Below are 15,737 nucleotides of genomic sequence, written 5' to 3' on the forward strand. Positions count from 1 at the left end.
CCTTTCCAGTCACTGCATGGTACAAGAATGGCCTGAAACACCAGTGGCTTTGCAGAAATCCTGATTTGCCATGAATTTCAACAGAAAAGGCTCTAAAGCCGTGGAAAGAATATAGCCAGAGGCCTCAAGTAGTAATCAGCTGGATGACTTTGAGGAACGATTGTACTTTTTACAATCTCACATATATCTTTAGGGAGAAGGGTTTGAATTTTCAACTCAAAAGAGTTGACAATGTTATGATCCCAAGTGACTTAGCACTGTAGGGCAGGGCCTGTCAAAAGCAATTCAGCCTAAAGGAAAAATTGAACAGTAGCACCAATGACAGTCAATGTTTATCAGCAAAATAACTTCTTTTTAACCTAATGGAGTCAGAGTTTCACAAAAGTGACTTTTAACCAGGTGAGAAGACGAAGCATGGAGACCGTGAGCAAGGGATAGCTCATAGCTGTAGAAGGGTCAGCCCTGGGAATCCTAGAGGGCTCCTGGGGAGACCTGGATGGGGCTTCTCCTAGAGGTCTGAGTCCAGATCTGATCTGTTGTTGCCTGAGGGCCAGTGTGATCCTGAGCAGGTGGGGAACAGAGGGGCATGTTAGGAGCACTAGGGAGTCCTAGTTTTGACATCAACAAGAATGGTGACCTCAGAAAGTCACTTCTCCTGTGAGCCATATACTTGATCTGGAAAAATAGGGTTCGACTACCCTCTATGGTTGCTGCCAGTGCTAAATGCCATTAATTCTTATCTGTTTTTTTCCTCTACTTTTGGACATTATGTCCTTGACCTTGAACAACCTGTAATCGTCTGGGTCACCATGAGTCTCTGTTCAGGTCTCACCATCATGCAGGCTGGGGAAAAGAATTGCTCCCCAGGTTTCAGATTATTGCCGATTCAAGTGTACCTAATAAGGCCATGTGAGGTCAAGACCAAGGTTTTAGTCTATTAACAACTGAATTCATTAACCCCAATGTTAGCCAAGGTGGAGAAATTAACTTAGATGGATGTTAGTGTCCAAACACCAAAGTATAGGGAGAATACTATAAATAAAATAATATTAGAGCTAATGCAAATGATTTCAAGAGTGTATATCATAAAGAGGTAAGTAGATGAGAATTATTACTAAATTTTTTAGTCCAGACTGTGTAGTAGTAGAAAAAACAAATTCTATTAGAATACGTTTAATCCCAGAGTTGGAGAACATTAGTGTGCATGTATACACATTGGGCATTTATTGGGGATTAATAATATAACTCTGAATCAGGCACCCTGAGTCCACATCGAACCCTTCCCACCTGCTGGATGAGGCCTTTAAGTAGGTCTGAGGATCTGAATTGTCCTTGACTCCTAGGATTGTTGTAAAAGATAATTATGGTAATATAGGTAATGCTTACAATGGCTCCCAGCACATAAAAAGTGCTCTGTGAATATTTATTCTCTTTATTTTGACATTTGAAGTACATAATAGATGGTACATATATATATAAATTATCCAAAAATAGCTTTCTAAACTTCTTTTCATTTGATAGTATGTATTTTACTACTTGATAAATATCTTTAATCAGTGCTAAGCACATTGGTTACATCTAGTCTTGATGTCCATCGAATATATTTCCATCCAAATTATCCTTAAGCCTTATTTTCTTTTAGTGTCATGGAAGTGTATAGAGGGATCTTATAGGAGGGAGCTATGCTCAGCACTATACCACTAGTGCACTTTGAAGAGGGATCTTATCAATTGCCCTTTTCAGTCTCTTTATCTTAAAGAGGAAGATGAACATAGGGACATTAATGACTCACCAAGTTTCTGCATCAAAGCAGTGATGGAGCTTGGTTTTCACTTCAGATCTCTAGGCCAAGTCCTTCCTTTATTAATACTAACTTAATTAAAAAAAAAAAACAGAAAGTTTTCTTGTGGAAAAAATATGTATCTGGCTTCAGGACACAGTTTCAGTGAATGCCCCTCCTGCGTCTTCCAGGTGAGCTCCTGGGTAACATGGCTGATCCTCACAGCAGGCTCCATGGAGGAAAAGCGGGAAGTCTTCTCATATTTGGTGCATGTGGCCAAGTGCTGCTGGAACATGGGCAACTACAATGCTGTCATGGAGTTCTTGGCTGGCCTCAGGTAAGTCAGCAGGAACATGGTAATCTGCACTATTTCCTCTGACAAGCCAACAGCACTGAATTAATTCCCCAGGCAGCCACACTTACCCAAGGAAACCAGTTGGTAGTGATCATTTTAAGGAGTGTACTAACTATTCCCTTCCACTACCACAAGTCCTGTCCTTCAAAGTTGCTGCAGAATTTGGCCGATGTAGGCCAGACATGATCCCACTTCACTGGGTGTGGTCTGATCCCATATGCTTTGGCCAGGCTAAGTAAAATTACCTGGTTGCATTACCCATTAACTCTATCACTGGTCCCTCTCTTCCCCTTCCTGCCCATAAACCTCACTGTCACCTCTCCCTTCAGCTCTTCTTGAATTACCCCAGCATTGTAAACTCCTGACTACTACTGACCCTTAATAATAACAATGGCTAATATTGACAACAAGCTTCCAGTAATGTTGGTTCTTTCATAATCATTGAGCACTCACGGGATGTCAAGCACCGGACTAGCTAAGCACATTCCACTCTTTATATCTTGTAATTCTCAAAACTGTTCTTTGAGATTGACAGTATTATTGTTCCCTATTATACCAAAAGAGGAAACTGAAGAGAAGGTAAGTCATTCATGGCTGGGGCATCATGCAGGCATCCTGGATTTTACAGCCCATGATCGTGACCACTGAGCTATTCTGCTCCTGTGCCTTCTCTATCAAACTAGTAATAAAACCACCATCTCATTGTAAAGTCCCCCACCTCCTTCCCTTTCAGTCTTGGCTATGTTGCATAAAATAACTGCTCTCCCTCCTGTGGGAAGCAGCATGAGTTTGAGGAAAGAGAGCATGAGTTGTCCAGTTAGTAACAGGGAATCAACTCCTGCCCGCCCCCCAACTCCCCAAGGAATAGCTGTGTGATCTGGGAAAGTCACTTGGCCCCACTGAGCCTCAGTTTCTCTGTCTAAACATGGGGATATATCAAAAGGTAGATGTGCCTGCTATGTAGTCAAACTTCATAAAGAGACAGTGGTGATGTTGTAATTGTCTCCCAAGATTTGCCATACCTGTGAAGATTCTCACTATAAGTAAATTTTGCCTTATAGCATCACAACATCAAGATCTTTCTTTGATTCTCCAGATCCCTACACAGAGATTCCAGGTTGGACAAGGAGATGAAAGTTCCAAGTGGGAAATCTTTTCTTGTCTTTTGAACTTTCTTACCTAAGAATAAACTCAAATGATCATCTCATTTGAAATGAAATTTACAATAGCCATACAGTTGGACCTGGCATTGCTCAAAAGAAGAAAAAAACAGAACACATATTTGAATAAGAGAAGGCTATTTCCAGATGACTCTGGTTCTTTTTGTGAAAAGTTTTCTTTGAAGAACCTGTATTATGCACGCCTATAATCCCAGTGACTCAGGAGGCTAGGCAATAGGATTGCAAGTTCAAAGCCAGCTACAGAAATTTAGCGAGGCCCTAAGCGGCTTAGCAAGACCCTGTCTCTAAATAAAATTTTTAAAAGGGGGTGCTGGGGATGTGGCTTGGTGATTAAGTATCCCTGGGTTCAGTCCCCAGTACCAAAAAAAAAAAAAAATGGAACCTGTATTACATTTATACTAAGAAAAATAATGGTATTATGATAAAAATAGTTCACTGACTAGCTGGAGCTGGCTATTGGCTGAAGACCACACCTCCTCTTTCCTCTCCCCTTGGACGTGACTGTGCTCACAGCATAGTGCGATCTCCCTCCAGAGTGAGCATGCAGAGACAGGGCACAAACCGCTATGCCTTTTATGTCCTCGCCTCAGAAGACACACTGTCACTTCCGCCACACTGTACTTGCCACCCAGGATCATCACTAAGTCACTGTGGGTGGGGACCACCCAAAGCATACTACCAGAAGGTGTGGATTGTTGGAGACCACAGGCTGGGTTTCTCTAAATACAAGTTTCTCTAAATACAAGAATAGCTTCAGAATGACCCTTGGAGACTTAGAGTGAATTTGACTTTTCAACCCAACTTAGTTTGCATTTGGAATCCAGGAAGGTCTTACAGCCAGGAGATTCTCCATAGACAAGGAATAACCTCACTGATCCTTGTGCATTTTGTCTTACACCCCAGACCCACTGCCACCTACTCCCATGCTCCTACACTTGGGTTAACACTAAACTGATCTTTATGGACAGATGGGAAATGTACTGGGTATAATTGGCTCTTTTGTGGAACAATAGTTGTAGGAGATGAGTTGCAGAACATTTTCTTGATGGAATGATGGTGGAGGCAGGGTTCGTGTGTACAAAGGCTTGAGAGTGTTTGGATTCCAAATAATTTAACTGCATCAGCATAACTAGAGGTTTTTCATTTTTTTATTTTTTAAGAACTGGATGGGAAGAAGGCACACCCTTGTTGTTAAATGACTTTTGTTGTCTATAAACATTGAACATTTTGCTTCCTCTAAATTCTCAGCTCTTTTAAGGAAACAATTAGAAGTTCAGAGATTTATAATCAAAGACATTCACTCAGTTGTGCTGTCAATTTAAAATAACCCAAATGAATAACAATAGGAAGATACTCAAAGGAAATAATATGATGATCCAGATAGACTGTCAAAAATTATGTTTATGACTGATTTAAAAAATGATGCTTATGAAAAGCTTTATATCACTGGGAAACAGGTAATATATGACTAAAACTCTCTGGGACCAAAAGCTGTCTATTTAATAATATTAGCACTATTTCTACAATGAGACAGTTAGATAGAATAAATACTGAAAGGAAATATACCTTATAGTGTCTGTATTTGATAAAATAATAGGTGATTTTTCTATATTTTTGGTGATCTTTTGTTTCATTTTGTTTAGTTTTTGCAATGAGCATCTAGTACTTTTATAATTTAAAAAAAGACAAACATTTTTAAAACAGTACCAATTCTCCATCTAATTGATTTTTGCTGAAGTTTGTCCTTTACTCCAAGTGTACCCTGACAAATACATTATTAACACAATGTGAAATCATTAAATAGTAGAATAACCTCTCATTCAATCATTTTCTCCATTTATTTATGCTTCTACTTCATTCCTTCAAAAACAACAACAGCAACAACAACTTACTGTTTTATAAGAACAGTTGTAGGACCGGCTAGACTTAGTGGGGTGAAATCAGAAAACAATTTTATTTTTCCAATTTTTCTGCCTTTCAAACCTACCCAATTGGCTGTCCCTACCCTGACCCTGGTTATACACTGCGAGATTCTGTGGCTTTTCCAGTCACTCTTGTGGTTAAAAAGCAGTCTCTTTCTCCACACTCATGAACAGGTATGATTCTTAGAAATATAAGGTTGTGTTAAAACGTACACACATTGGGGCTGGGATTGTGGCTCAGTGGCAGAGTGCTTGTCTCGCATGTATGAGGCACTGGGTTCAATCCTCAGCACCACATAAAAATAAATAAAGATACTGTGTGTTCATCTACAACTAAATAAATATTTAAAAAAGAAACACACACACACAATAGGTTGCCTAAGATTACCTATAGTATGATGCTATTTATGTATGTTACATTAAAAATACACAATTTTGTAACTTGCTTAGCAACATATATGTATATTAGAAAAGTATAAAAAGCTGTAAGGTGGCACAGACCTGTAATCCCAGCAATTTAGTAGGCTGAGGCAGGAGGGTTGCAAGTTCAAGGCCAGCCTCAGCAATTTAGCAAGACCCTGTCCTTTTAAATAAAAAGTAGAAGAACTGGGAATGTAACTCAGTGGTAAAGTATCCCTGGGTTTAATCCCAGTACCAAAAAAAAAAAAAAAAAAAAGATCCTAATGAATGAAAACACCAGAGACCAGAGTCCCAGTCCCAGTGCTGATCCCTCCTGGAGGAAGAGAGGGATGTGTGATCATGGAAGAGTCCGCAGGGGCCTCAGCCATATGGTCGATGTTGGTTTTAAACCCAGAGGAGGTTGTATGAGTATTTGTCACGTACTTCTCTGTCTTTTGGATATCTCATATAACACATGATGATTTTTTTAAATCCAGTCTGATAGAAATTAAAGTTGCAATTTCTCATACATTTAAAGTGTCTTTGCTTCCCCACATTTCACAGCCCATCCACTCTCAAAAACTTGCAGTAAGTAGGTGACAAGATATGGTTCATATTTTTCCTTTCTCTTCCTTCATCTCAGAGTCCTTACAGAATCAAAGGAGGGGAGAGAACAGAAGAGGGAGAGAGAAAGGGATAGGAGGGGTAAAAGGTCCTACTGGAGTGGAGCAGGTGGGGTTTGTCCTAGCTGCCCTCACAGAGACCCAAGTGGGTGAGTTTAGAGTTTCCTCCAAGTTAGTCCTCTAACCCCCCACCTTGTCCTGTAGGGACCCCCTACTGTTCCTTCACCTGGAAAAATTCTGAACACGTTCTGGGCAACCACTTGGCTAATCCCCACTCTCCAGGGTCTATCTCTGGAGGTCCCACCTGCTGGGCTCCTTCTGCTGGGGTTATCTCACATGGCAGGAAAGTCTTTCAAGACAGCTCAGGGCCAACCTTTTCCTACAATGTCCACTCTGAACTCACAGGAGACATCCATTATTTTTTCCCTCCCAAGTCTGTGAATGCAGGACATCCACTGGATCCTCCTGTCTCCCTTTGCTGTCAGCAGCTCCAGCCAGCCTCTCATCTTGGGGCAAAAGTCACACAAAGGTCCATGTGATGAACAGACTTCCCGGGACACAGGTCTACATGTCCATGGAGTTCACTTGAAGTCCCCGACTCTTGGGGTCATTTTCCTCCTTCTCACGTGAGCCATCCCATAACCCTCTCCAAAGAAGTATTCCCTGTCTGCTCAGATCCAGTTTCTTTGTGTGAGCTGAAGGAGGATGAGACCATTGAGGGCACGGCAGTGTGGGCACTCCCTTGTGACCACCTGACACTTCTGTTTAGAAAGTGAGCTGCAATGTCACCTGAGGATCTCAGCAGCAATTTCAAAATAGAAAAAAAAAAATCCATTAAAATCTTTTTAAGGCAAAAAGCACTCTAAGACAGGGGTTCCACCCCATCTCCCCCTCCCCCGCCAAATGACAGGTGGCTTAATGTCAAACTCAATTCAGTAAAAAGCAATTCTCCAAAGAGACCAAAATAAGGTTTTCATGTATACCATCAAGGGACTCAGATCAAGAAGAACAGGTGGGGCAGGTTTTCTGTGGGCATTCTCCACAAATATCTGTACAAACTATGTATAACCCACTATGTTTCCCTTTTGGCAGTAGCCGTCAGAAAAGCTCAAACTTATATCCAGGGCCCAGCTTCCATAATTAACTCACACCGTAAACCTGTCCTTGTTTGCATCTGTCCTATTTCATTTTGAGTTTCAATTTACAAAAGTAATAGTCATACCATTTCGGGAAGTAGGTGGAGATAGGAATCCTCAATAAATGTTAACAAGTAAAGAACACGAAGAAGGTGACAAGAATGGATTTGTATGGAATTTAGGATATCTGCCGTAAGCCCCATTATTTCTCCTTCAGTCTAAATAGTGTCATTTATTTGCGACAGGTCAAGAAAAGTTTTAAAGATGTGGCAATTCATGGACCAGTCTGACATCGAGACCATGAGGAGCCTGAAGGATGCCATGGCTCAGCACGAGTCCTCTTCCGAGTACAGAAAGGTGGTGACCCGTGCGCTGCACATCCCTGGCTGCAAGGTGGTTCCGTTCTGTGGGGTGTTTCTGAAGGAGCTCTGTGAAGTACTTGATGGCGCCTCTGGCCTCATGAAGCTTTGCCCGCGGTACAATTCCCAAGAGGAGACTTTAGAGGTGAGGCCTTTCAGAGCCAGTGTGCTCTTTGGAGCCATTATCGCTGCTCGTCCCATCAGCCCTGTTGGTACCCACTGTCACATGGAGACATCACACTGAGTGCCCAGTAGTCCTTGTTATGTTGTTTCTGGGTAGCAGGTAGGTTCTAGGAAGTTCTGGAGAAAAGAATGCCAACCGGCACTGTTTGGGGCTCCCTATTGTTGGCTAGGTTTCATGTGACACTGTTTTAGTACCAGTGGAAGAGGGTTTTATTTCTGGCTTTTATTTTAAAGGCAGCAGGTTTTTCTTATTGGGTGGGAATGCCTAGAGTCAGGGGATAAAGAAGGTCAAGGGAAAGTGTTACCTTCTCCAAACCAGTGGGAGAAAAAATGGGGCAAGTCAACACTGCCTTCTCTCCATGCTTCGTGGGAAGATGCTCAGAAAGCTGGTGTCTCATCCAAAGACGCGCTCCAGGGTTCAGTCCCTGCTGCCCACGCTTCTCCCAGGCCCACTGTTTCCTGTTCCTGTAGTGGAGAGGATAGTGTGAGCCTGGACCCAGGGTGTTGGGCATTGGAAAAGAGGGCATTGAACAACTGGAGAAATAAGATAAGAAAATCTCCCTCTGGGGTGTTTAAAATGAAAGAAGGGACTAAAAAGATTTTTTTAAAAAAGAACTTTACAGAGATTTTGAGACTCTCATATCTGGAAGTCCCAAATCCAAATCTAGGGTGATTCTCACCATTGTACCAGTATTCACGACTTATAATCCACACTCAACCTAGTAAGAGTGGAAAGACAGCTAAAAACCTCATACTGGCATCATCTGGTACCAGAAAGACTTGAGACCCCTCCGCCATCCCCAGCTGTCCCAGCAGGTACAGGCAATGCCACTGACTGACAGCTCCCAGGTTTATCACCTGTGATACAAGTGCAAGAAATAAAGAAGGCTGAAAGTGAGCCAAGCTACACCCACATCAGCCCCTCCTGTCCTAGGAAGAGGGAAACTCACATCTCTGGGCCTAGCTGTAGCTCTCACCTCTGATGAGTGAAGCTTTCTCATCAGAAAACAGATATGAAGAGCTTTAAAACCACCCAGGGAGCCAGATGCTACGCATACCTATAATTCTAGCGGCTCGGGAGGCTGAGACAGGAGGATCGTGAGTTAAAAGCCTGCCTCAGCAAAAACGAGGCGCTAAGCAACTCAGCGAGATCCTGCCTCTAAATAAAATAGAAAACAGGACTGAGCTCTGTGATCAGTGCCACTGAGTCCTGAGTTCAATCCCCAGTACCCAAAGAAGGGGAAAAAAAAGAAAAAGCACCCAGGGGTCACTGTCCCACCAGTGGATGTATGAATATTAAAGTTAAAAGGTACCATTTCTGAATGTTTTCCTTGGACCCCCTTCATTTCATCTGGTTTCGTAGCATGGTATGCCTTCATCATGGTGTTCCTCGATGCTGCGTACAAGGGTATTTTATCCTAACTCTGCCCTTCCTCTGTAAAGTGGCTAACCTTCTCCCTAGGGAGCTCTGAAATAATATTGCTTTTTGTGTTTTAAATCCGAATGGAGTGTTGACTCCTGCAGGGACTAAAGTTGTCTCAGTGGAAACAAATTTGAGTTTTGATATTTCACGTGGTGAAATGAAAAAATGTTTTTCCTGGAGGTTCTTGTTTTCTTTCCAATAAAATAGGCACAAATGCTGTTATTTATTGCTATTATGATTTCCTTTCCCTCGCCAAGTAGGTTATTCGGATGTATTATAGTAAGTTGCAGTAGAAAACTCTCATTATATTTTTCCGTAGTTCGTAGCAGATTACAGTGGACAAGATAATTTCTTGCAACGAGTGGGACAAAATGGCTTAAAGAACTCGGAGAAGGAGTCCACCGTCAACAGTATCTTTCAGATCATCAGAAGCTGCAGTCGAAGTCTGGAGACAGAGGAGGAGGACAGTGCCAGTGAAGGGGACAGCTCTAGGAAAAACTCCCTGAAGGAGAAAACCCGATGGCAGTAAGTTTTTCATATGACAAAGGGGGACTGAGCATTTCTTCAGTTTATTTTTAACTGATACATAAAAACATTAAAAATCATAAGTGTTAATAGGGTACCTGTTACTCCTTTAAAAAAAAAAAACTAGGGCTATCCTGCCATTTTTAAAAATTCAGCAAATTAAATTTCAGAAGTATAAACATGATCTTTTATTCATTTCACAGTTTCCGTAGTAGTGGTTTTTAATCCTTGGACAGGGTGCTGGGCTGGATATCTTTAATTTAAAAAATACTTTGGTAGGCTGGGGTGATACCCAGAAACCAGTACTTTTAGCAGCTCTGCCCAACCTCTGGATGATTCTAAGTCAGGAGTTCAAGGTTCCCTGAAGTTGAGAAACACTGCTCCATGAGGTGTTTTAAAGTTAGCCCTACTCATTCAAGGGATTTGATGCTTCGTATTTGTTCTTACTGTTTATCAGTGGACACTGCAGCCCAGCCCGACCTGCTTACCCACAGCCAAAAGAAACACAGAAATCAGTGGCTTGGGCATCCCTTGCCTTTCTTCAAGGTCTTTCACTCATGGTTAAGCCTAACCTCAATGGCAGAGGCTGGCCCAGGGAAGAACCCTGTCAAGCTACACAAAATCATTAGGTCTACTAACTTTGATATCTTTGCTGTCAAAGGCTTTGTTTGTGATCAATACTCATGACCCTGCCATCATCCTGGAGTCTACATACATGTGTATGTGGGTTTATAAGCCATTGCTGTGTGTGTGTGTGTGTGTGTGTGTGTGTGTGTGTGTGTGTTTGGAATGTACTTTCACTGGGAAGGACAAATCGTGTTTTTAGAAAGTAATTTCTTTGGAGTTGCCCTAATTCTTAAAATTGATTGTTAATACAGAAGTGAACATCTTGTGTCTGAAGTTCTAATGCTATTCTGTTTTAAGGAAATAAATCTAATTTCCAGATTTCTCTAAGGCCTTTGGGCTTTCTTCCAGACCTCCCTCCCTAGCTCGTTCCCTCAGAGGGACTAGTACTCCAAGATTAACTGTTACTGCCCTAGTGTTTAAATAGCTCACAGATATCATATACCATTTTTGTTATTGTTTGAATTTATCTCAGCTCAGAGAACATTTGAATGTCTTCCCAGTGACAAGTTGCTGACATTAGTGGCAATCTATGCATGGAAAGAAAACCATCTGCAGAGAAGCACATCTGCACAGGAAGCATCTCATCACCATTTAAGTCCTTAGTCTATGCCTATAATATCTGCCCATCTCTCTCTATAGGTATCTGTGTGACCATCCAGCTGCTTCCACAACAGATTTTTAGGCATTTATAAGAATAAATATATGAACATTTGATATTAAAGGGAAGCAAAATAATGATAAGAAAAATAAAAATATACAAAAATGTACATTATATTGCCTGTACAATGACTAAATTTTGTTTCAAGATTCTTAGTGGCCAAAGGAAAAAGGGAATCCTGATTCATTACAAAGTTCACAAGTATTTGTAAGAAAAATCAAACAGTTGCTTGGAAGAAGCATGCCTTCTTCTCATGGTAAGATCTGACTGAATTCCATCCTCAGGTCCTACTCTTAAGAATACATGATCCCTGCCAGGCATGGTGTTACACGCCTGTAATCCCAGCAGCTCAGAAGGCTGAGACAGGAGGATCATGAGTTCAAAGCCAGCCTCAGCAACAGCAAGGCACTAAGCAACTCAATGAGACCCTGTCTCTAAATAAAATACAAAATAGGGGTAGGGATGTGGCTCAGTGGTTGAGTGCCCCTGAGTTTGATCCCCAATACCCACCTCCAAAAAAAAAAATAATAATAAAGAATACATCATCTCTGGCTAGATTAAGTAATGATACCTTTTTGTAGCAACCTTCATATAGGATGGGGTGTTATGTAAAGATATCAGCTTCCTAAAATACTTTCAGGAATGCCCCTTTGATTGAGTCCCAGAGACCTAGACTCAGCTTTCTTTTTACCCTCCTTTCCTGTACCCTGGGCTTCCTTCAAGTGATAAATTTCTTCAATCATTCTATCACTCTCATTAATTTTTTATCTTCAATTTTCTGCTTATTCCTTTGTCCTAATCATTTTCTCATCTACATCCCAAGAACATTCTCTTCCACTGCCCATTTTCCAGACACTGTTGTAAGCACTCTTAGAAGGGTGAAAAAAAATGCAAATATTTATTTTACGAAGCCTATAAAGTCATGTTCAAATCCTCATTTTGAGACCTTTATACCTAAGTACAGATAATTGTTTCCTTATCCCCTACCTCTCTGAAAGGAACTTCTGGTCACACACAAGAGGAGGAGGGGGTGTTTAATGGAATTCCCTGAAGTCAGATCAGCAAGCACTATTTCAATGACCACCTGCCTCTGCCTGGGAATCCATTCTTGATTCATAGCCCTACATTAGAATGTCCAGTGCAGGACAGTATGTGGCAAGCAGATCTCAAAAAGCCAGAAGAACTCTGCCTCATTGATTTGACTGAAATGAGGACAGAGATAATCTCCAGCCCCTGTTCATGTGGCAGCCACCAGCTCTGTGAAAATTATTTCGAAGAAAGAAAGGATAAGCGTAGCATGGCCCTGTAGCTCGTGCAGGCTGCAGGAAGGGGTGGGGTATGATTCCTCCCAGACTCTCAGCTACCAGAGTCCTGCCAGAAAACCTGCTGCAAGTCCTCCCAGAAACCCCAGAAAAGTGATCATAGAAAGTTCAAGATCTCAACAGTAATAGAGTTCAGAGAGTCTCTTAGTGTCGATGGAATTTTAAGGTAAGCTTGGCTGAACTCTACAGATGAAGAAGTCATGCTCAGAAAGCTGAAGTCCCTTGCCTACGTAACAAATAGCAGACGTGGTCCACAAGTCTGACCATGTGCTCAATCACAGGGCAGGACCCTTTGTCCCACAGTAATTAAGGCATTTCTTTGAACAGAAGAGGGGCTACCCTTCAACTTCTTTTCATACCTAGTTTCATACGTGGGTCAGGAACTCCTGAATTCTAAAAGCATCCCAGTTATATTTCTGTGGCTGCAAAGCTCACTTCTAGTAACATTTTTTTTTTTAATCTACCAGCACAAAGAGTAAATTAGCTGTGTCTCTGTATGTGTAAGTCCTGGAGACAGATGGGCAGTAAGTAAGCCCATTGGGAAACATGGAAATTAAAAATATAAAAGTGTGGACTGAGGGTGTTGGGTCAGACAGGTGCTGCAAGTCCTCATTCTCCCCATTTTGAGCACTGCCGACCTCAAGAAGGACTCAGACGTTTGGAGAAATGGGATGTAAGAGGAGAATGAATTCAGACAAACCCTTTGAATGAAGGCCGCTGGAACTGGTCAAGGGTTCAAGGCTTGCGGTCACATCGCCCGGGACTGTCTCCACTGAGTCTTACTGTTTGTGTCACGTGGGTGGGTCGACGTAACCTTACTCAGCCTCTCTTTTGTCATCCATAAAATGGAGATTATAATCCTACTTGAGAGGGTTGACATGAGGATTATGTGAGACAGTGCGTGTAAATCCAGCAAAGTGAACAGCGTCGTAAGTGCCTTATAAACGGGTGGCTGTTGTGATTAATGTCTGTCATCCCGTCCTCTGAATGCCAAGCTGAAGCTTTGGGCGTGCGAACATGTGGCCATATTGCAGGAGCACCCCTCAGTGACACTCCTCTCCCTTCCTGGAGATGGCTGTGTTCTGCATCCTCTTACTCCAAAAACCTCTTAGAGACTTGCCTGAAAGATAATCTGACCTCATGGTGATGGAAAATAAGGAAGCTAAGCATAGGAAAGTTGGGTATCTGAGAAAATAGTTACCAGGATTCACCATACACACACAGGCATACACATTGATGCCCAAAACTAAGACAATGATAGCAAGCTAATCATTTATTCTCCAAAAGAGATGGAGTAGAACTTTGCAAGCAACCAGATCCCAACTTTGCAACCACCCACCACACAACATCCTTTGTATACAGTTGACTGCTTCAGCCCAGGCTGGACCTTAACAGGATCTCCCTCCTGAGCTTTGCTGGGCACACATGGGACCCTCTGTTTCTCTCTCTTCCTGTCTCTTTGGCTAATACCTGAGCACAGTCTGTTTCTGTGACTTAAGATAAAAAGAGTCATTTTCCTGCCGAGTAACAGTATAGGTTAATTTACCTTTTGAATCACAATTTTAAACCCGAACATCATTTTCAAGAGAAGTTGTTTTGCTTTTGTTCTATAATATTGACTTTGTAGATACAATCCAGGCAATAATAATATTAGCAATCTTCATAGTGCTAATATTTATTGAGATCCTAGTTTTCGGCAAACTCTGGCCTAAACACTTTACATATATTAACTTATTTTATCTTCATAACATTTTTATTTTACTCAGGATCTCACAACTGGCAGATCAGGATTCAAATTCAGGCTAGCTGACTGTGAAGTCCACATACCACCCTGATATAATTTTAGAGACTTCCTGTAGTTCAGAAAGGGGCTGGGTTAATTAAATGCTAGAATTTTCCAGAAAAAAAAAAATAGCTTTAGAAACACTAGATTTTTATTACTTATTATCAGTTCATTTGAAAAAGGTGATTTTTTTTCTATCTTAAAACATTAAATTTAGGCTTATGATTCATGTCCAAGTAATGATTTTCAATTTGTAGAAAGTAATGAACACTTACAAAGAAAATATAGAACCAGGTTGGTAAATAGCCCTTTGGCACCTAGTATGAGATTTTCATTGAAGAACATTAGAAAAGTGTTTGACTGTTAATTTATGGTTCCTAACTAGAGAACGCTATGGAAGTCCTGAGAAGTAAGATAAAAACCTCTCTGTTTTCACTTCTTCATCTTTTCCCCTAATGCATATGACCTAAGAGTGATACTTTGTTTCTTTGCTGACCAACCATGTCTTTTATCTTTGGCCAACATTATTTGGTTTCTAAACAACTCATAAGGTTCTACATTATTCCTTGTAGACCCACAGAAAATTGTTTTCAGAGAGAATCAGACATAAAACTGCACAAAATTCACTCCATCATCTAAGAGACCAATAAAAAAAAATACTACTAATTTCCTGCTTGAAATGAACTTATTTCATTACAAACAATTGTCAATTTTATTTTAGAAATTAGTCCCTGGAAGAATGCTCTTTAATGGAATTATTACCATTTGGCATTAGTTCTTTTTTGCATTCTGAAATAAAAACTGACCCCAAGAAAGACAGTGTCCCCTCTTTCCCGGTTTACCTCATCTCTGAAGGCAGAAGCAGGCTCCCCAAAAGCCATATAATTTGTCATCCAGACACTATTTTTCATAATGTCTAGTTTTTTCACAGAAAAAAAAAATCCCTGATTTCTCTCAGAACTTAAATGAAATATGGGAAACATTATTTCTCTTGCTAAATTAAAATCAGAAGTTCTCTGTTGAAATTAACATAGGTTGTGTTTAAATCATTGTTGATACTCACCAACTGAATCTTTTTTGCTCTTAAAAAAACAAGAACAACAACAATAAAGTGTGACCTGGAGAATGTGGAAATGGTCCCAAACGAAAAAACTTGGCAGTGGCCTCTGAAGAAAGCCCCTTTAGGGGAACAGCTGGGCTGATTTAGTCATGAGAAGTGGAGGAGAAGTGGAAGGAATGAACACTGATCTTCTGACGTTTAATTATAGTGGTGCACTTTACCAAGCCAGCTCTGTGCTGTTTTCCAAGGGTCATCTTATTCCATCTCTACTCTTACTCCATGAGATGAGCATTGTATTTTTGCCATTTAACAGATAAGTGAAATAAGGCCCAGAGAATTCAAATGTTTTGACCAAGTTACACAGCAAACAGTTGGTAGAGTTGAACATTAAGCCCAGGTGA

At 41.1% G+C, this 15,737-nt stretch overlaps 1 protein-coding gene across 4 annotated transcripts in view; it reads left to right on the top strand.

Moving 5' to 3' along the window:
* The window catches only part of Plce1 (phospholipase C epsilon 1), a 283,071-nt gene that overhangs the window by 197,412 nt on the left and 69,922 nt on the right, over positions 1-15,737 (top strand). For all 4 annotated transcript variants that reach the window (XM_076834573.1, XM_076834570.1, XM_076834571.1 and 1 more), the window contains exons 5-7: positions 1,972-2,117; positions 7,642-7,900; positions 9,681-9,886. In XM_076834573.1, coding sequence (XP_076690688.1) covers positions 1,972-2,117; positions 7,642-7,900; positions 9,681-9,886 — 611 coding nt within the window. The remainder of the gene's footprint in view (positions 1-1,971; positions 2,118-7,641; positions 7,901-9,680; positions 9,887-15,737) is intronic.

The sequence above is a fragment of the Callospermophilus lateralis genome, chromosome 15, assembly GCF_048772815.1.
Source record: "Callospermophilus lateralis isolate mCalLat2 chromosome 15, mCalLat2.hap1, whole genome shotgun sequence".
NCBI lineage: Eukaryota > Metazoa > Chordata > Mammalia > Rodentia > Sciuridae > Callospermophilus > Callospermophilus lateralis.